This window comes from Schistocerca nitens, chromosome 1 (genome assembly GCF_023898315.1).
Source record: "Schistocerca nitens isolate TAMUIC-IGC-003100 chromosome 1, iqSchNite1.1, whole genome shotgun sequence".
NCBI classification, from domain to species: domain Eukaryota; kingdom Metazoa; phylum Arthropoda; class Insecta; order Orthoptera; family Acrididae; genus Schistocerca; species Schistocerca nitens.
In genome coordinates, this window is record NC_064614.1 from 391,972,385 (window position 1) to 391,993,294 (window position 20,910).

The window sequence follows — 20,910 nt, forward strand, 5'->3', positions numbered from 1 at the left end:
TCGCTATTTATTCGTAGCATAAAGGACTTCATAAGTCCAGTGCTTGGTTGCACAAAAAGAGGCAGTCTATCGATCTATCACCCCAACCATTGAAAATGAATGGGAATCACAGAAGAAAACGAAGAAAATTCTCAACATCTATCATGCAGTCACATAATAGACGGGTATTACAGATTTGCTAATGATGGAACTACAACACCATGCAAAAAGTCTAAGATTTAGTTTTTGGGGAAAGAGCGAAAAATTACAATGATCGACAAAGTTGTGGGACTGATTGTTCTGTAAATCAAGAAGCACTTTCTGTTAAATTAGCAGGCACGGAGCACAGATGAAATTAGTGGTATGAATAGTAAATTTTTTAAGTTCCAAGCATTATTACACTATCAGTTGCAAGAGCTTTAACGGAATTGAACGAAGAGTATGGAGACGTTATATATTACTGCAAAGAACGTAGGCTAAATCCAGGTGCATACCTGCAACTGTTTTTTCACTTAAGACCCTCTATTGTTGAGTTTCTGAAGCAAAAAGAAAAGCAGGAAGAGAAATAAGAACACTCAGAATCTATTCCAGACCACTCACTGCAAGTGGACTTGACTGTAAGACGCTGCAAGATGATTTCTGATTTGGTGGGGATGCATTTAAAAAGAAAATCGCATTGTGGAAGGGGTGACTGACCATAAAAACCGTCCATTTCCCTGAGCTCATGGGCGTTACAGAAACCGCGACTTCATTGTGGCGTTGAAGGGATTACAGGAACAGTAGTCTAAACGTTATGAGGACACTTCCAGCCTCACACTTGTCTTTGAGTTGTTTTCGAGCCCGTTTGATGTTTCAGTTGAATGCGCCTCTGTACTTGTGCAGACTGGACCGATCGATCTGTAGCGCAATTAACGTTTAGAAGACCAACTATTTTAGGATAAACCACTTCAGGAGTTCTACATTGTTTTCCTTGGGAAGAGATTCCACGTCCCCATAATGAGGTTGCAAACTTGATACAATATTGCAATCAGCATATGTGAACGATAGCCTTACTTCGATCATGAATCTAATTGAGTCACGATTACGTTGCAACTGAAGTAACAAAAATCTATATAATTGTCTGCATCGGTCTATATGCACATAGTTTGTACCAGATTATGTTTTTAGCATGCCAAAAGTTATTCAACAATACGAAAGAAATCTTTTCGTGTATGATGTATGTTGCTATCAAATGTGATACCAAATCAAATGTCTCTAACCACTATGGAACTTAACATATGAAGTCATCAGTCCTCTAGACTTAGAACTACGTAAACCTAACTAACCTAAGGACTTCACACACATCCATGCCCGAGGCAGGAATCGATCCTGCGACCGTAACAGCCTAGTAGTCCCCGACTGAAGAGCCGAGAGCCGCTCGGCGACTGCGGCTGTGAAACCAAGGTCCATGCAAAGTGTTCCTTGCAAACTGCATTGCCATCTAAAAGTGGCGCGTTCACAGTTTCCCCGTCTTCCGGCTCAGACAGCCGGACGTGATATTGGGGAGAAATATGCAGCCAGGCAGAAGAGATCGCTAGACACGTGCGGAATTCTTGGCCGTCCCTTATGTAGGCGAATGGAGACCGCAGGAAGAAGCGAAAATTCCACATTGTTTCTTGCAAATGGAAGCTAAGGCGAGGTATCTGCAACGGTATGTCCCAAGATAACACTGAAGTACACGTGAATAGTTAGAAGCAAGAAATTACTCCTGCAATGATATTCACTACATCAAGTACCTGTGACTTGGACAGGGACTGTATTTTTCAAAACGGTTGCTCCCCTGATCCAATCAGATGGCAGGTTTCGCCCAACACCGCTCCGTTAAACAAGAAGACGAAATGTGGATATTTTCCTAGTCCTCAGAATTCCTGCATTTGAATTTTACCGAGGTAGTGGGGGTAAGCATTGGAAAATAATTAAAGGCCTGTTATTCTACTCCAGTATTTTCCAAATAATTGTAACAGGGGGTGTAAGGTATGTGATGCGTCTCAAACAGCCTCTCCATACAAATGCCAACCTCACCTTCACGAGTTGCAGCCAAGGATTGCTGCACGGTACACCCTGTTACCACTAACGAGGATATGGCGACCGAGTATCTCCCGGAATAAGGAGACACCCTCTACCAAGCGAAACGGCCTCCTAGGAGGGCGGATGAGCAGGTAGAGGCAGGGCACTCTCTTGTCCTTGGGATGGGAAACTGTCCCTAAAGGCGGAAGAGCCACATGATGGCCAACGGCATAGAATGAAGAAGGCAAGGAGAAACCACTTCATTAAAGATCTAATTAGATTTCTCAAGTATCAGCAGCCATAATATGAATATGAAACAAGCTCTAGTAAAAATGCAATCCGGAGTAATAGCCCCTCATTCGGATCTCCGGGAGGGGACTACCAGAGATCTCGTTTCAACAGTTCATAGGAAGAAAGGAAATAAAAAGAGCTATAGTAGAATTGGAACGTGGAACGTCCGCACCTTACTGCAGATGGGGAAGCTCGAAAACCTTAAGCAAGAAATGAAGAAAATGAAGTTGGATATACTAGGAGTGTCTGAAATGAGATGGCCTAACTGCGGAGATTTCTGGAGTGATGAGTACAGGATAATTCACACAGGAACGATAGAAGATAGACCTGGAGCAGGTGGGGTTGGAGTAGTTTTGAGTCGAAAATTGGGGCAGAGAGTGAAGGGATATATACAATATGGAGGAAGGATAATACTTGTCAGTCTGGATACCAAACCTACAGAGACGGTTGTGATGCAGGTCTATATGCCTACCACAAACCAGGAGGATGAGGAAGTTGAAGATGTATATGAAGAGTTAAATGGAGCCTTGAGAGGAATCAAAGGAGAAACAAATTTAATAATCATGGGAGACTGGAACGCAATAGTAGGAGATAAAGAGGTACAGCCAGCTGTTGGACGCTACGGCCTTGGTAAGAGGAATGATAGAGGAGACCGACTTATAGAATTTTGTAACAGGAATCAACTGATAATATCGAACACGTGGTTTCAACATCACCCCCGTAGAAGATACACCTGGAAGTCACCAGGGGATAGAGAACGATACCAAATTGATTACATTCTTGTCAAAAATAGATTTAGAAATCAACTAAAAGACTCTAGAGCATACGCAAGCCCAGATATTGTGAGTGATCACAACATGGTTGTTGCGGAATGCCGACTCAAGTTCAAATGCATAAGGAAGAAAATAGGAAATGGAAAACTGGATATAGGGAAGCTTGGAAACCGTGAGACGCAGAAGGAGTTCCAAGAAAGGGCTAAGGATCTAATTCAACAGCATCCTATAGAGAATGTAGAACAACATTGGGAAAATATGAGAGATGGCCTAATAAAAGCAGCTGAAGAGATAATTGGAAAACAAAAACCTGAAAAGAGGAAGGAGTGGATAACTGACGAAATAATACTTATGTTTGAGGAAAGAAGGAAGCTCAAAAATAATGAAACGGAAGAAGGGAAAACGGCATACCGAGTGCTTAGGAACAAAATCAACAGGAAGTTGAAGCAAGTAAAAGAAAGATTCCTTGAAGACAGATGCAAAGAAGTTGAAGACCTTCTGAAGAAAGGGAACCTTGAATTAGCATACAAAACAGTGAAACGCTTCTTCTCAGGAGGACAAAGGATTAGATGTAATGCCCTAATAAGAGAGGATAATAAGATGGTGTATAATCATGAAGATATAGCACTTACGTGGAAGGAATACCTAGAGAAATTATATGGAGGCAACGTACAAGATGACATGATTGAAAGTGAGGACGAAGTAGATAAAGATGAACTAGGAGACAGCATACTAAGGTCTGAATTTGATCAGGCAATACAGGCACTTAAGCACGGAAAAGCACCAGGAATTGACTCATTGCCTGCAGAAATCATCAAAGCAGCTGGAACAGAAATAAAAGATAAATTGTATAAATTAATCTGCCAAATATATGATACTGGAGAGCTGCCTGAGGACTTCAAAAAGTGTATTATTGTTCCATTACCAAAGAAAATGCCAGCAAAATCGTGTGCACAATACAGAACCCTCAGCCTAACATCACATGCATCAAAAATTTTGACGACCATCCTCCTCAGAAGAATTGAAGGGAATGTGGAATGCATGCTCACAGAAGACCAGTTTGGCTTTAGAAGAGGGAGAGGTACGCGAGAAGCCATTATGGCCCTAAGGCTCATAATAGAAAAAAGAATGGAAAAAGGAAAGGACACATACATAGCATTTGTTGACCTCGAAAAGGCCTTTGATAAGGTTGAATGGAAAAAACTATTCCAGATATTGAGGGAAACTGGAGCTAAGTACAAGGACAGGAGAACGATATGGAACTTATACAAAGAAGAGGTGGCAATAGTGAGATGTGGGGAACATCAACAACAAGCAAAAATTAAACAGGGTGTCAGACAGGGATGTGCACTCTCCCCTGTCCTCTTTAATATGTACATACAGAAAGCAATGGACGAGGTCAGAGAAAAGTTAGGACAAGCTAATGGAATCAGGATCCAGGGAAAAATAGTTGATATGCTGCGTTTTGCGGATGACATTGCTGTCCTAGCGGAAAATGAGGAAGAATTACAAGTAGTGTTGGAGGAAATGGAAAACACTCTTGCTACACGGTACAACATGAAAATTAATAAGTCAAAAACAACAATCTTAGTTGCAAGCAAACAAAATAATCAAGCAATTACGAATATAAGGCTGAATGGAGAGAAGCTGAAAGAAATACAAGACTTTGTCTACTTGGGAAGCAGAATAACATCAGATGGTCGTAGTAGGAAAGATGTAATAAGTAGAATAAATCAGGCAAAGACTGCATTCTATAAAAGGAAAGGACTCCTCACATCAAATATGATAAGTCTGGCGTTAAGGAAGCGGTTAATAAAGACCTTTGTTGGGAGTGTGCTTCTCTACGGCAGCGAAACCTGGACACTTGGAGAGGACGAAAGAAGAAGGATTGAAGGATTAGAAATGTGGTGTCTGCGAAGGATGTTAAAAATTCCATGGACGGCCAGGATGACAAATGAAGAAGTCCTGCAGAGAGCGGAGGAAGTTCCAGTTCTTTGGAAGACGGTCAAGAAGAGGAGAGATATATGGATGGGACACATTCTGAGACATGAAAGTCTTCTCCACACTATAATGGAAGGCCTTGTGGAGGGCAAAAGGGCAAGAGGCAGACCTAGAAGAAAGTACATAAGCCAGATAATGCAGGACCTAGGATGCGGAAGTTTCACGGAATTGAAGAGGCTGGCCGACAATCGCACTGAATGGAGAGCTGCTGCAAATCAATCTTAGGATTGGCAACTTAAGAAGAAGAATTGTAACAGAATTCCATTGAGTATATTTAAGGTTTGTTAATTAGGTACATGTCCCACTGTAATTTGACTTTTATCAAAGTGATATGGAAGGAGGCAGTTTATATGATATGTATACATGGTTAGTGTTAAACTTAATGAACACTACTTTTAGTGCCACTCATGCACCTACTTTTAAAAACAAGCGCTTTTTTTTTTTTTTTTTTTTACAAGTTACTGGTTTTTAAATAGATATTCATCCATGAAGTAGACAGAGATTTTCAGGAGAAATGATTTCAGTTTAGATATAAAACTTGCTTTGCTGCCTGCCAGAATCATTATTATTATTCAGGTGTGGGCCCAATAGGACCACGCGAGGTACAATCAATCAATGTCGCTTTTGATGGTTGACCTTCCTCTGTGCCCAAATTTGTTTCAGCCTTTCAGAATGAAATCTCTTTCTTTCATCAGACGGTGTTCCAGTCCGTTTCCTAATTTCTCTCCGACCAACTTTACGATCACATTTCTTTTGTTTCAACGTTTTTCTGTCTGTAACGTCAGCCTGAGCTACACCGGCTGCTTTAAGATCCTCCTCAATCGCAGTGATCCGTTACATCGGCTCAGTTTTAGCTTTACTTCTGTTTTCGTAGAATTTTACTATTTGTTTTGTCAACCTAGTGGGTGCCATTCTTTCAATGTGCCCATAAAATTTAAGTCTTCGCTTTCTCATGTCACCATGCATATCTGTGTATTCTTCTATTTTCTTATTACTTCTCAGCCTATATGTTTCTCTGTCAGTAATTCTGGGGCCTAATATTTTCCTAATAATCTTTCTTTCTTTCTTTTGAATTTCTCCAATATCCCTCTTTCTATTTAAAATTTATGTTTCTGCTCCATAAAGACATTCAGGTTTCATTACCCTGCTGTAATGTCTAAGTTTACTGAATTTAGAAAGTGATTTTTTGCTATAAATATTTTGTGCTAATCTTTATGCAGTTGTCATTTTTTGACAGCGAACTTCGTTTGCAGCTTTTTCCAGACCAATTTCTTGTATGATTTCCCCCAAGTATTTAAATTGAGAAACCCTTTTCATTTTTTCATATTTCGTGTTCAAAAACTTTGGAGCTTCGTTGTTGCATGTCATATATTCCGTTTTTTTGAATGATATTTGTAGTCCTACGTTTCTTGCAACTTCTTTAAGAATTTCAATTTGTTTTTGCGCTGTGGTAACATCCCTAGTTAAAAGTGCTGGATCACCTGCAAAGGCGAGGCAATTTACTCTAATATTACTTCTACCTAATTTGATTGATTGATCTATATTTTGACTCGACTTTTGCACTCGCCATTCTGAAATACACTTAAACAGTAATGGAGAGAGTCTATCTCCCCGTTTAGCTCCAGTCTTTAAATCAAATGGCTCAGAAATTTCTTTCATGAATTTTTCAGAGCTAGTGTCAGTTATCATTTCCTTAATCAGTGTTAGAGTTTTACTATCTTGTTCCTTTAAAATTTGGTAAAGAGATTCACGATGAACTGAGTCATAGACCTTTTTAAAATCTACAAATGTACATACAATATTGTTACTGGAAATCCTTTGGTGTCTAAGGATTAGTTTTAAATTAATATTTTGTTTTGGACAGAATCTGTTTGGTCTGAAGCCTGCTTGATGTTCACCAATTTTATGTTGTAACTGTTCTTGGGCTCAATCAAGTAAACACTAAGAGAGAATTTTATTTGTGACTGGGAGAAGAGAAGTTCCTCGGTAATTATTAATATCGGTTCTATCTCCTTTTTTATGCAATGGATGAATTAGGGAATTTTTCCAGTCCTCAGGTATTTTCTCAGTTTGCAGGATATGACCTATTAGTTGAGTGATCTCTTTTATAGCGTTTGGGCCAGCTGATTTTAGTAGTTCTGCAATATCATCTTCTCCAGGTGCTTTATTGTTTTAAAGTCTCTTAATATGTTTAGTTATTTCGATTTCGTCGGGTTCTTTAGAGTTAAGGTTGGTGTTATTAGTTTGCTGTGGTTGGAATTCATACGCTAGTTGTGGACAGTTTAAAAGTTTTTCAAAATAATTAGCAAGTACCTTACACTTTTTCTGGTTGTTAAGAGCCAAACCGACATTTTCATTTATGAAGCAAAGACTTTGAGGTTGGCAACCGGTTACTTTTGTTGTGAATATGTTATAAAAGTTTTTGTATTGTTCTTTTGAATATTTTCCTCGATTTTTAAAAGTTGAGCATTTTCGTAGTTTCTTTTAGTCTGTCGAATTAATTTTGATATTTCTTTTCTTACAGTTAGAAAGGTGTTGTACGTAGAAAGGTGTTTTATGTATTTTCAGTTTTGTTACTATTCTAATTTTTGAATGTCTCATGCCTAGACTTAACTGCTGTTCCACTGTCCTCTTTCCACCAAGGGTGTTTTTGCTTCTTTCGAAACGGAATTAAATTTTGGGCTATTGTAATGAACTTTTATTTTAGGCTTTGCCAACTGTTGGATTGTTTCTTGTCAAGGTCGATTTTTACAGATGGGGTTATTTTAGCAGTTTCATTTTATGCGATAACATTTTTTGTTTTGAAGAGTTTTGAGGTTAAAGTTTTATTTTTATTCACGTTAAATAATAATTCAGAGTCAATATTCGCCCCTTTCCTAACTTGGACATTTAAAACTTCTTTGTAATTAGGCTATGAAATTGCTACATAATCTATTTGAAATTCCCAATAAATGTATTCTTTGCTCACCAAATTTTTTGTTTAGAAGGGTTCTTTTTAAAATTTGTTGACATGATTTTAAGGTTAAAATTTTTGCATGTCTCAACAAGTCTTTGACCATTTTGGTTTGTCCACTTACACACAAGAAATCCACTCATCATTTGTTATATTTTTTCTCTTTACCTAATTGAGCATTAAAATCAACCATCAAAATTTTAACATGTTTTGAGGGAATTTTCGAGATGATATTTTCTAACATTTCCCAAGCTTCATTAACTTCTTCAGGTTTTTTATGGTTATCTTCACTGACTGGCATATGGGCATTAAGTGTATGCTTTATTTGCACATTTAAGAGAAATCGTCATTAGTCTGTTATTAACCGGTTTTACCTCCATTATTGAATTTAAAAGACTTTTGGGGACTGCAAAAACAACTCTCAGATGTGGTGGATTACAAAATATTCTTTTCTCAGTTTTTCTTTTAAAAAGGCGATAATTACTGAAATCATCGTGTTACTGTCCATCATTCGTGTTTCTTGATGTGCCAAAATTTGAAATTTCGGTTCTTTTAATGTATCTCCCAATTTATGTAGTTTACTTGGTTGTAAAAGTGTTTCTATGTTAAGTGTTGCAAAAATGTATTTGTTTTTGTTTTAAGTTGATCAGAGGACCCCAACTTCCTGTGTTGAATCACACTGCATTTTAACCTGGCCGCCCCAGGATCCGAAAGACCAGTGGCGCCAGTAATACTGGCGTAATACTGTGATCATTAGTATTCTCCATTAAAACTGTACCTGGGGTGAGGTAGGGCTGAGTAGACTCAATGAGTGAACTAAGTGTTAAGTCTGGAAGGGTTAGTTCCAGAATAAAATTTCAGCCACACCAGTGCTGAAAAGATACTGACCACTATGTGGCTTGCTACAAGACAGATGCAAAGTGGATTTGGTTTCGTTTTTGCCTTGGGCTGGGACTGCTTATTCTGTGTTCATAGATGTACACCATATCTGATGGAACATTCACTATCTACCACCTGTGACCCATGCAATACCCTAGGCAAGGTGGGCTTCTTGTAGTTTCAAAGCCTTGAATCCTTATATCATTAGGCAAACGATAAAAATGTTTTTTGCTGCATGTTGAACTTCTTTCTGAGTCGCTAGCGGATTTAATAACAGGTAATAAAGACCAGTTGTTCCTCTGGTGTAGGAGGTTGAGACAGCACTATTTTCTAAAACTGTAACGCATTTTTATGACGAATTTCATGAAGGAGAAGTGCATCATCAACTATTTAATAATTCTTTCAAAAACTCCATCCTTTTTGTTGTTTTCTCTCTAATGGGATTTATTACAAGACTAGGTATCAATTCTGCCTGTTGCATGTTAAGTAGAAGATAGTCAACAAGGAGTAAGAGTGGACTTAATTGAGCCCTGTGGGATTCGCTTTGTGTATTCTCCCCAGTAACTGAAGTTCCCTTCCAACATTTTTTAAATTATTTAGCACAACTTTTTGCATTTTATTTGTTAAGCATCATTCAAACCAATTGTGTGTAAAACCATCAATTCCACAAAATCTGAGTTTTTGTAAGAGTTAATATGATCTACACAATCGAAAACCTATTTAGGGCTTGTAATATTTGACAGTGACAGTATAAACAATATTCTCAATAGAACAACACTTTTGGAATCGAAACTGTGATATGCTGAGTAAATTATTTCTTCTTAAATGTTAGGCTACTCTTGAATATATTACTTTTTCGAATATTTTGGAAAAGAACTCAAAGAGGAAACTGGACTATAATTATTTAAGTCTTTCTTGTCACCTTTCATGCATAGAGGGTTAACAGTTGCATATTTTAGTCCATCTGAAAAAAATTCCCTGTGCTAGTGATGCATTACATATATCAGTAAGGACTATTCCCATTAAGTCGGAAGAAATTTTCAGAATTGTGTCTGAAATTTCATCAAACCCACATGTGCTTTTGTTTTTTGTAATTTTTTTAATTCAGTTAATTTCAGTGAATGATTTTAGTGGCACTTCTAGTTGCTTAGAGTATTGTGGAATGACATTTTTGATATATTCTCTTGTTTCCTCAATTGAACCATTTAATCCTATTTTTGCTGCTACATTTAAAAAGTGATTCTTAAAAGTACTCGCACTGTCATTTACTTTTGTTGCTATGCTGTCGTGAACACTTACTGGCTGTTGTGTCTCCTATTTGTCAGTATCCCATATGATTATAATCTTATACCTACGTTATTAATCTCTGTCAGGACGTACATACTTCTTGACATTTTAATGACTTTCCTGTAAGATTAAAGTATTTTTTTGTTGTATGTAAAGAAATATTGAATTTAATTGATGAAATGAGAAAATATAAAAATGCAGTAAATGAAGAAGGCAAAAAGGAATATAAACGTCTCAAAAATGAGATCGACAGGAAGTGCAAAATGGCTAAGCAGGGATGGCTAGAGGACAAATGTAAGGATGCAGAGGCTTGTATCACTAGAGGTAAGATAGATACTGCCTACAGGAAAATTAAAGAGACCTTTGGAGAGAAGAGAACCACTTGTATGAATATCAAGAGCTCAGATGGCAACCCAGTTCTAAGCAAAGAAGGGAAGGCAGAAAGGTGGAAGGAGTATATAGAGGGTTTATACAAGGGCGATGTACTTGAGGACAATATTATGGAAATGGAAGAGGATGTAGATGAAGATGAAATGGGAGATAAGATACTGCGTGAGGAGTTTGACAGAGCACTGAAAGACCTGAGTCGAAACAAAGCCCCGGGAGTAGACAACATTCCATTAGAACTACTGATGGCCTTGGGAGAGCCAGTCATGACAAAACTGTACCATCTGGTGAGCAAGATGTATGAGGCAGGCGAAATATCCACAGACTTCAAGAAGAATATAATAATTCCAATCCCAAAGAAAGCAGGTGTTGACAGATGTGAAAATTACCGAACTATCAGTTTAATAAGTCACAGCTGCAAAATACTAACGCGAATTCTTTACAGACGAATGGAAAAACTGGTAGAAGTGGTCCTTGGGGAAGATCAGTTTGGATTCCGTAGAAATGTTGGAACACGTGAGGCAATACTAACCTTACGACTTATCTTAGAAGAAAGATTAAGAAAAGGCAAACCTACGTCTCTAGCATTTGTAGACTTAGAGAAAGCTTTTGACAACGTTAACTGGAATACTCTCTTTCAAATTCTGAAGGTGGGAGGGGTAAAATACAAGGAGCGAAAGGCTATTTACAATTTGTACAGAAACCAGATGGCAGTTATAAGAGTCGAGGGGCATGAAAGGGAAGCAGTGGTTGGGAAGGGAGTGAGACAGGGTTGTAGCCTCTCCCCGATGTTATTCAATCTGTATATTGAGCAAGCAGTAAAGGAAACAAAAGAGAAATTCGGAGCAGGTATTAAAATTCATGGAGAAGAAGTAAAAACTTTGAGGTTCGCCGATGACATTGTAATTCTGTCAGAGACAGCAAAGGACTTGGAAGAGCAGTTGAACGGAATGGACAGTGTCTTGAAAGGAGGATATAAGATGAACATCAACAAAAGCGAAACGAGGATAATGGAATGTAGTCAAATTAAATCGGGTGATGCTGAGGGGATTAGATTAGGAAATGAGACACTTAAAGTAGTAAAGGAGTTTTGCTATTTGGGGAGTAAAATAACTGATGATGGTCGAAGTAGAGGGGATATAAAATGTAGACTGGCAATGGCAAGGAAATCGTTTCTGAAGAAGAGAAGTTTGTTAACATCTAGTATAGATTTAAGTGTCAGGAAGTCGTTTCTGAAAGTATTTGTATGGAGTGTAGCCATGTATGGAAGTGAAACATGGACGATAACCAGTTTGGACAAGAAGAGAATAGAAGATTTCGAAATGTGGTGCTACAGAAGAATACTGAAGATAAGGTGGGTAGATCACGTAACTAATGAGGAGGTATTGAATAGGATTGGGGAGAAGAGAAGTTTGTGGCACAACTTGACTAGAAGAAGGGATCGGTTGGTATGACATGTTTTGAGGCATCAAGGGATCACAAATTTAGCATTGGAGGGCAGCGTGGAGGGTAAAAATCGTAGAGGGAGACCAAGAGATCAATACACTAAGAAGATTCACAAGGATGTAGGTTGCAGTAGGTACTGGGAGATGAAGAAGCTTGCACAGGATAGAGTAGCATGGAGAGCTGCATCAAACCAGTCTCAGGACTGAAGACCACAACAACAACAACATGTAATTAATTTCGAATCTTTGCTTATTATGGCTTTTATGTAAAGTTATTTCCTTCTCTTACGGGAATTTAATTCACTTAGTTATCCATGGCTTACTTTTTTGTTTATGGATTTTCTGGACAACTTAGTAGGAACACAACTGTTAAAAGAACTCGAATGCACAGATGATTCAGGCTGTTTTGAATATCAAAGGCTGCCTTACACAGTATTAGCTGGATGGAAATAACATCTAACGTAACCCTGTAATTGCTATGATGCACTGTTATTGCAGAGGTAAGAACAACGACTGTTCGAAAAAGTGATTCTTAGATTCTGCTGTGGTGGTAAGGCGTTGGCGGCGCAGGTATCTTTAACGGTAATGTTGCCAACTTTCGGCGTATTTATCGGTGCAGCGGCGCTTTGAGGCCATTTCGGCGCGCCTGGCAGGGCCGGACATATCTGCTGTAGCGAGGGCGCCGCATAGTTTGTCGCTAACGGCCAACGCGGCGGAACGCACAGACCGCCCCGGAAATTACGCCCTGCTGCTGCCAACCGCCGCCGCTTTCTGCGCCGTCACAACAGGGGTGGGTGGTGCGGAGGGAGGGTCGACAGCGCTAAAAGGTGTTCCAACAGTCGTTAAATGTTTAGGTATGCTCCACATTCATAGGTAACCACCCTTCCGCTAGAGGCACTTACTAAAATAATCTGGTCTATTGTGCCGTGAAATCCAACATTTCGTCCCCATCTGCGGAGGACATAATCGAGGGGGGATATGCTTCTTTCGTTGCAAAACCTGGCTCGCTACAGACTGAAGTAAAATTCCGTTTCCTCGTGCTCCCGCCTAGAGACGTGACGTCACATGTTTTAAAAACTCAGTCCCAGTAAATCGGCCTTCGTCATGCGCTGTCGTCCGCTATTGCTATCACCGCATGGTGGAAGACTGGAACACATCTTCTTCAGTACCAGAATGCAGGTATTATTCAATTTCATGCCCTCCTCCTTCCGATTAAAGTTACTGGGCTTTTAGTAATCTCTATAGCCTTTTATAATATCTGCTTGTGGGTTTCTGTACTCGAGTCTTATCAAATCGAATCCGACGATCTCCTGGCTGCAAAGCATGTTCCGCAACAGCTACTTTATCAAGTCTTCCCTTCTGCAGCTGCCCTTGTGTTTTTCTAGTCGTTTCATGATTTTATAAGACTCAGGTACTATACCATTTTCCAAATTTATGCCTCCATCCTTGCGTTCTGCTTTATCTCACTTCCTAAATATTTGAAGTTGTGCACAGTTTCAATTACCAGCGCTTCAATATTTATTTGTCCTTTCTCTTCCTTATGTAGTTACCCTCATGCTCTTACTTTCCTCCACACTACATTTCAAGCCATATTTCTCAATTGTTTTTCGTTTGATGTATCCAGTTGTTGTTGTACTTTTATACTGTTAGTTCCCCACAACACAATAACTTCGGCAATAGCAATAACTTCATCTCTCTTTCACTGTAAGCTTCTTTTGTGTCTTTCTTGATTTTCTCTCTCACCACTGTAAATAACAATGATGACCTCACATTTCCTTGTCCCAGTCCCATAACTTTTTTAAACCAATCAGTTCTTCCAGCTTGGCTATGGACACAGCTCAAGCTTTCTGTCGCACAATGTTTGAAGCATTTCAATTGTTTGTTTTCTAACTCCTCTTCTCTTCAAGGTTTCCCATTCCTTTTCTCTGGGGACAGTATCATATGACTTTACTAAGTCAAGAAATGTCATCAGCAGCTCTTTCCCATACGCCCAATGCCTTTCCATCAACTATATTGTACTAAAGATTTGATCGATTATTCCTCTCATGTGACGAAGGCCGTACTGCCTATCTTTTAACTCACCCTCGAAGTTTTCCACCAATCTCCTTTACAGTGTCCTAGCCATTATTTTTACTACTTATGATTTGGATGTGATCCCTTGATAGTTATCACATACGCTCATGTCTCCTGTCTTCAACGTTGGAATTATTATTTCATTTCCCCACTCTCCAGTCACCCACTTTGTGCCAAAATGCATCTCACCAGCCTATATAACCACTGTAGCCCAGTAGGTCCAGCCGATTATATACTCTGATTACGTTATTAACTCTTGACTCTCTCCTTACACCAGTTTTGTGAAGTACTTTCTAACCTCTTACTTCTTGTATTTCCACACAGAATCCCCTTTCCCCATTAACACTCTTTTACAACACTCATGTGAATTCCACCCAGGTTTCCCCCTTGTCTTCCGCTACCGTTTTCTTACATTTGTTTTTGTCTTCCTGGTGTATCATTTTGTTTTCTTCCTTTTTGTCACTGTTACATTCTTGCCACTTTTTCTTTCACCTGCTCATTCCAACATGATGGCTCCTTACTCTTCGCTCTTCCTGACATTCTGCCACAGGTAATCTGTGCGGAGCTTACAAACACCTCTTTCAATTTATCTCATTCCTCTTTCACACTTTCACATTCAGTGCTTAGGATTTTAATCTTAAGTAACTCCCTAAACTTTACCAGTTGCTTTCTATCTTTTAGTTTGGGTAATTCAATTTTCTTCTCCCTTACTCCATTTATTCTTTCCATTTGACCCATCCTCATCTTTTCCACCACTACTTGATCATCTCCTTCAAAAGTTTCTCCCAGCTACATCAGTTGACTGTGTATGACCTCACTTTATCACCAAAAAGTCCGCCCCCGGTAGCTGAATGGTCAGCGCGACAGACTGTCAATCTAAAGGGCCCGGATTCGATTCCCGGCTGGGTCGGAGATTTTCTCCACTCAGGGACTGGGTGTTGTGTTGTCCTAATCATCATCGTTTCATCCCCATCGACGCGCAAGTCGCCGACGTGGCGTCAAATCGAAAGACTTGCACCAGGCGAACGGTCTACCCGACGGGAGGCCCTCGTCACACGACATTTCATTTCATTTCATCTCCATAAAGTAGTCAATGACTGTCTTCATCCTTCTCTCTCCTCAGTCATATTTTTTTAACTATTTTCTTCTTGAATCACATACTGTCCACAAAAAAAACATTCGTTTCACAAAAATTTGTCAGTTTCTCTCCTTCATCTTTCTTTTTCCCATATTCACAGGGACCAGTTATCTCTTCCTTCCCAACTCTTCTGTTCCGCATCTATGCATTTAAGCCACCCAATACCATCTCTTCCAGATCCATAATATCATTCTCTAATTCGTCTAGGACTTCCTCGATGTGTGTACTTCACTCAATTACCTATCCTCAGCCGAATCTCCATCATCCTGTTCTAATGTATGAGGGCGTGCTGAAAATTAAATGCCTCCAAATTTTTATATGAATGCCCTTAAAGCTTTTTAGATAAAGCGAACATTATTAACATACTCCATCTTTATTCTACGTACTAGCAGCCCTCTACCGCTGGAAGTCTCCGAATGGTAGCGTGTTACATGCCGGTGTGTAACTTAAGTACGTCGCTGCGTGAGAAAAAGCATACTCTAATCGAGTTGGAGCACCGTAGCCTTCAGAATGACAATGCCATGCCACACACCACAGCTGCGACACCTGCAACAATCCGACGTCTTGGGTTCACTGTCATCGATCATCCTTCATAAAGTCCCGACTTGGCCTCTTCCGATTTTAGTCTCTTTCTAATATTTAAAGAATGCGTTCGAGGACTTCACTTTGATAGTGGTGAAATGATGCAATCAGAGATGACGTTGTGGTTCCGTTAACAAAATCCAGCATTCCACAATGACGGTGTCAACAAAGTAAGCACTCGTTGAGAGAAATGTATTCGTCGCCAGGTTGACTATGTTGAGAAATAAATGAGCGGACATGAAGAATAAAAATGTCGAATGTTTATGACGCTTGTTTTTCAGAGATATTAATTTTCGGCGCGCCATCGTTATAGGAAAAAACTTATTTCTAACAAATATTTGCTGTAAGAGGAAAGAAAAGCGATTGAATCGGCCACACAGTAAAATTCTCAAGGGCATAAGTTGAGATGAAAGACGAAAGAAACTAATTTGTAAGAAAAGTTATTGCAATAAGTAAATTTAATGAATAGGGATGTGGTAAGCTGCGCATGGTCATTGCAGAACAATTATGTATTTTTTCACATTATTAAGACTCTGCAGACCTTTCAAGTAATTCTGGTTTCACCTTCTTTTAATCAAGTGGAGGATCTCGTGCTGTATTGAGTACTACAAGTGCCGCGCAATGTACTGTCAGTAAATGTAGTTTGGGGCTTACCTGATCTTCAGCGTTGCTGCAACTTAGCCATCCATTTACTAAAGTTCCATTCGATTATGCAGTGGATGAATGCCGTTACCAAAGGGCAGGTTATTATTTGTAGGTATGGGGTTCTGTGCCCCTGCAGTGCAAAATACTATAAAGAGTACTTAGGAGAGTGGTCTTCGATGTCCGTTTATCCTGTTAGATATTGTAGTGAAGGTTCCACTAAAACCATTCCCGGATACATGTCCATTGAAATATGATCTGGGTTGATATTATTGTACTCCTTAACAGCAGTGTCAGTTGGAGCTATAGTATCTGTAGTCTCAAAATGCTTTCCTGTCTAATATCGACTTTGCCATCCATAAGCACTATAAGTGGAAATGACATTGCTGAATACTTGTTGCTGATAACAGAATTTATTATTATTATTCGTTTCATGCTCAATATCTCATCGTTATTACATGCTTGTTCTAACAAGCACCACACTGTTCGATAGTTGCCATGGAAGACTCTTCCAGGGGGATGAAAAGCTCTAGAATTGGAGAGCTAGGAACTCAGACGGATGGAACACGGTCAAAAACATATATAGTTACTAACGACACCATGAGAAACCTCTTATGATGCTAAGTGAAGCACGATGACTGATGTTGACTAATAAAGAGAGTCTTCTTCGTTGATCTATTAAGGACCGTGGGACCACGGCTGGCATGTATTTCTTGATTTACCAACAGCCGTATGTATTGCAGAAATTTATTTTATGAACTTCTTATGTGCTACCATTTTCGGAATCACATTGATGCCATCTTCAGGCCCCACACGTCATAGTCGTAAACACGCTATACACGGAAGGAGCCATATAACTGGATCCGTTATGCATAACGATTTGATTCATAAAATAAATTTCTACAATAGATCCGGCTGTTGGAAAATTATTGCATCAAAAAATAAAGAGAGTTGCTGGGTAGTGTTCAGTGTCGTTATTCGTAAAGGCATTCCCAATCTTCACAGAAACGGTTTTGCTTGAAATGCTTGGGATGTGTGTGACAGAGAGAGGGAACTCACGAGAATGAATATGGGGCTGATGTAGGCCCAGCAGACGCGCCAGAAGATGCCGGGCTGGTGGCCAAGCATCTTCTCGATGTCCCTGGAGAAGCGGCTGACGCCGTAGAACCAGCACACGCCCACCGCCTCGACGAACACCACGAACAGGATCGAGATGCCCGGGCCGTACACGTTCAGCAGGTTCACCAGGTACTCGCCGCCCTGCAAGTGCACATACTACCTGTACAAAAAATACGCAAACACCTCATACATCTTTCATTCAGCTCCACACTAATTTACACTAGTATCTTCTTTTCCTTCGTTGTATAGGTACATTTTTTTCCTAATTGTGATATCATCGGTGGATTTATATACTCTGCTGCAGTTATTTCCCATTGGGTAGTAAATATTTGTTATGTACGTTATTTTAAGTAGTTTTATAACTGCACTTAATAATATTTGCTATTCTACTATTTGTAAGGGGTCCGTAGTCCCTTACTATAAGTTTGCACTCGGCACAGGTCGACAGGGCAAACAATCGATAGTGTCGGGTTGCGAGAGCGAGTGTAGAGTTGAAGTCAGTTCCAGGTTGCGGGCCGAGCCGTGTGGAAGCCGGTTGATGTAATGCAAGGCTTACCGACAAAGGGAGTGGCCATCGCCGCGGTTTAACACCTTTGTGTTAGAACAATACGGGAAAGTGAAGAAGTACAATTTCGAAAGTGATCAGTGATATTTCTGTGCCGATATTTTTGGTTTCGCGTCTACCGCGTCGGCATCATTTGGATTGCAGTGTTGGATTGCAGTGATTGAATTTGCGTGTGACAATAATGAATAACGAAGAGGCCTGTGCTGAGATTAGCCATAATTAAACATGTATGACGAAGGCAGTGGCTGTCTCCTTGTTCTTGTGTTTTAGAGACGAATATAGGTTCTTGACTAATGAAGCTGTGTTGGCGTTCTTCTTGTCACCAGACATTTCATTATTACAGCATTTGAGAAGGACAAAATGGAATGTAACAACTCCGCAGCAGTCCCTTCCGATTGCCAGCCCCATTAGGTACACGGTCACATCAATTAATTATTATTTGGGCTGCTATCTGATCCCGATCGAGCGGGATACATAAAATCGGAGTGTTACATATTACTATTTTCTTTCTAGCAACGCCAAAGATCTTACAGTGTAATACTTCAGCAGTACATCGAATAGAGCGGTTTTCATTTTTATAAATCATGAAGACACGTAAACACTGCTGAAAATAAATCTTCCTGTCAAATTAAAAGTGTGTGCTCAACCAGGCAACAAACCCCGAACCTTTGTTTTCAGAGCACAACCTGTAAGAAAATTTTGAATCACGGCACATACTGTTGCAGGGTTCAAATTATGGAAACTACTAACATTCATTGCAAATTTTGAACAACAAACTAATGAACGTGAAATTTAAAACTTTGCTGGCCTATGAATTATCCCATAAAAGTTCGGGCGAACTGCACATGTCAGTATATCGGTACCACGATATACATCACACTAGTACTCCACGCATGTGCCTGCGCGGTTCACGCAAGTGTATTCTCGCTAGTATACATCTGAAGACTGTGCGCCGAAATGCGCAGCAGAAAGTTACGAACATCCGAAATGTTGTGGGACAAAATAGGGTAAATTTGCCTACCTTTGTGACATTAAGGATGATAAACGGAAAAGCAGAACAACATTCAATCTAGAAATTGTATATTTCACATGTATGAGACCAATACCTTGCTCTGCTAACCCAGTACATTAAGAAATGAAAAACTGTCGAAGTTATAAAATGTAGTAAGAAAAGTGGGCATGTCACTTAATTTCGTTATAGTACGGCTAATTCTGTGGCACTAGATACTTAACTTCATGATAATGAACTTAATTTAGTGACAATTTTCTTTTACATTGTTATAATTCACTTGACACACCTTTCATTCATTTTCAGCATCGGTGTCACTGTCACTAAAATTTGCGCAGATATTACAAATAAACATTGTTGCATGAGGTGAATTGATGGACTGACAACTTTCAATGGACTATCACAGACAAAAACAACACTGAGTACAAGCACATGTATTCTTTCCACAGCTGTAGGTCTCATTACAAGGGGCGCAAATATCATCATTTCTTTTTTCCTCTGACTTCTCTTTTCCCTACTTCACTGTGCTGCAATGGTTAGTGGATTATTCGGTTAACGTTCAACCCGAACCCTATTCCTGCATTTGTATTATCGAATTAATTAACTTAACTTCCAGTTCACTCGTAAGTGCAAACGGTCTATCTCTTTTGCCAATGGCCACATTGGTTTTGTGACCATAACTGCGATCTACATAATCTTTTAAAGTACTCCCTGGAATGGAGACATGTTCAGCAGCTCTGTGTGTCGACCACTTTTCTTCCAATACCTTCTGAAGTTTTCCACAAAAGTCTTCAGTTGAATAGGATTATCTTTCCCCGCTCACGAAACTCATTTTTGGCTTTTCCTTCTTCCCACATTTGCTGAGAGATGGAGCCATTTTGTCTGAAATGCACACAAAACTAAAGAGTCATTTTCGTTTTCTTAAGTAAATGATTCAGTAATAGGGCATTTGAATCCAGCTATGTTGACTAAAATTGTAAATATGTTCCATTGATAATACACTCCTGGAAATTGAAATAAGAACACCGTGAATTCATTGTCCCAGGAAGGGGAAACTTTATTGACACATTCCTGGGGTCAGATACATCACATGATCACACTGACAGAACCACAGGCACATAGACACAGGCAACAGAGCATGCACAATGTCGGCACTAGTACAGTGTATATCCACCTTTCGCAGCAATGCAGGCTGCTATTCTCCCATGGAGACGATCGTAGAGATGCTGGATGTAGTCCTGTGGAACGGCTTGCTATGCCATTTCCACCTGGCGCCTCAGTTGGACCAGCGTTCGTGCTGGACGTGCAGACCGCGTGAGACGACGCTTCATCCAGTCCCAAACATGCTCAATGGGGGACAGATCCGGAGATCTTGCTGGCCAGGGTAGTTGACTTACACCTTCTAGAGCACGTTGGGTGGCACGGGATACATGCGGACGTGCATTGTCCTGTTGGAACAGCAAGTTCCCTTGCCGGTCTAGGAATGGTAGAACGATGGGTTCGATGACGGTTTGGATGTACCGTGCACTATTCAGTGTCCCCTCGACGATCACCAGTGGTGTACGGCCAGTGTAGGAGATCGCTCCCTACACCATGATGCCGGGTGTTGGCCCTGTGTGCCTCGGTCGTATGCAGTCCTGATTGTGGCGCTCACCTGCACGGCGCCAAACACGCATACGACCATCATTGGCACCAAGGCAGAAGCGACTCTCATCGCTGAAGACGACACGTCTCCATTCGT

General features: G+C 40.0%; 1 protein-coding gene across 1 annotated transcript in view; it reads right to left on the reverse strand.

The window, feature by feature from the left end:
• The window catches only part of LOC126249090 (sodium-dependent serotonin transporter), a 591,489-nt gene that overhangs the window by 42,106 nt on the left and 528,473 nt on the right, over positions 1 to 20,910 (reverse strand). The window contains exon 10 of the mRNA XM_049950777.1: positions 17,536 to 17,736. Within this exon, the coding sequence (XP_049806734.1) occupies positions 17,536 to 17,736 (201 nt within the window). The remainder of the gene's footprint in view (positions 1 to 17,535; positions 17,737 to 20,910) is intronic.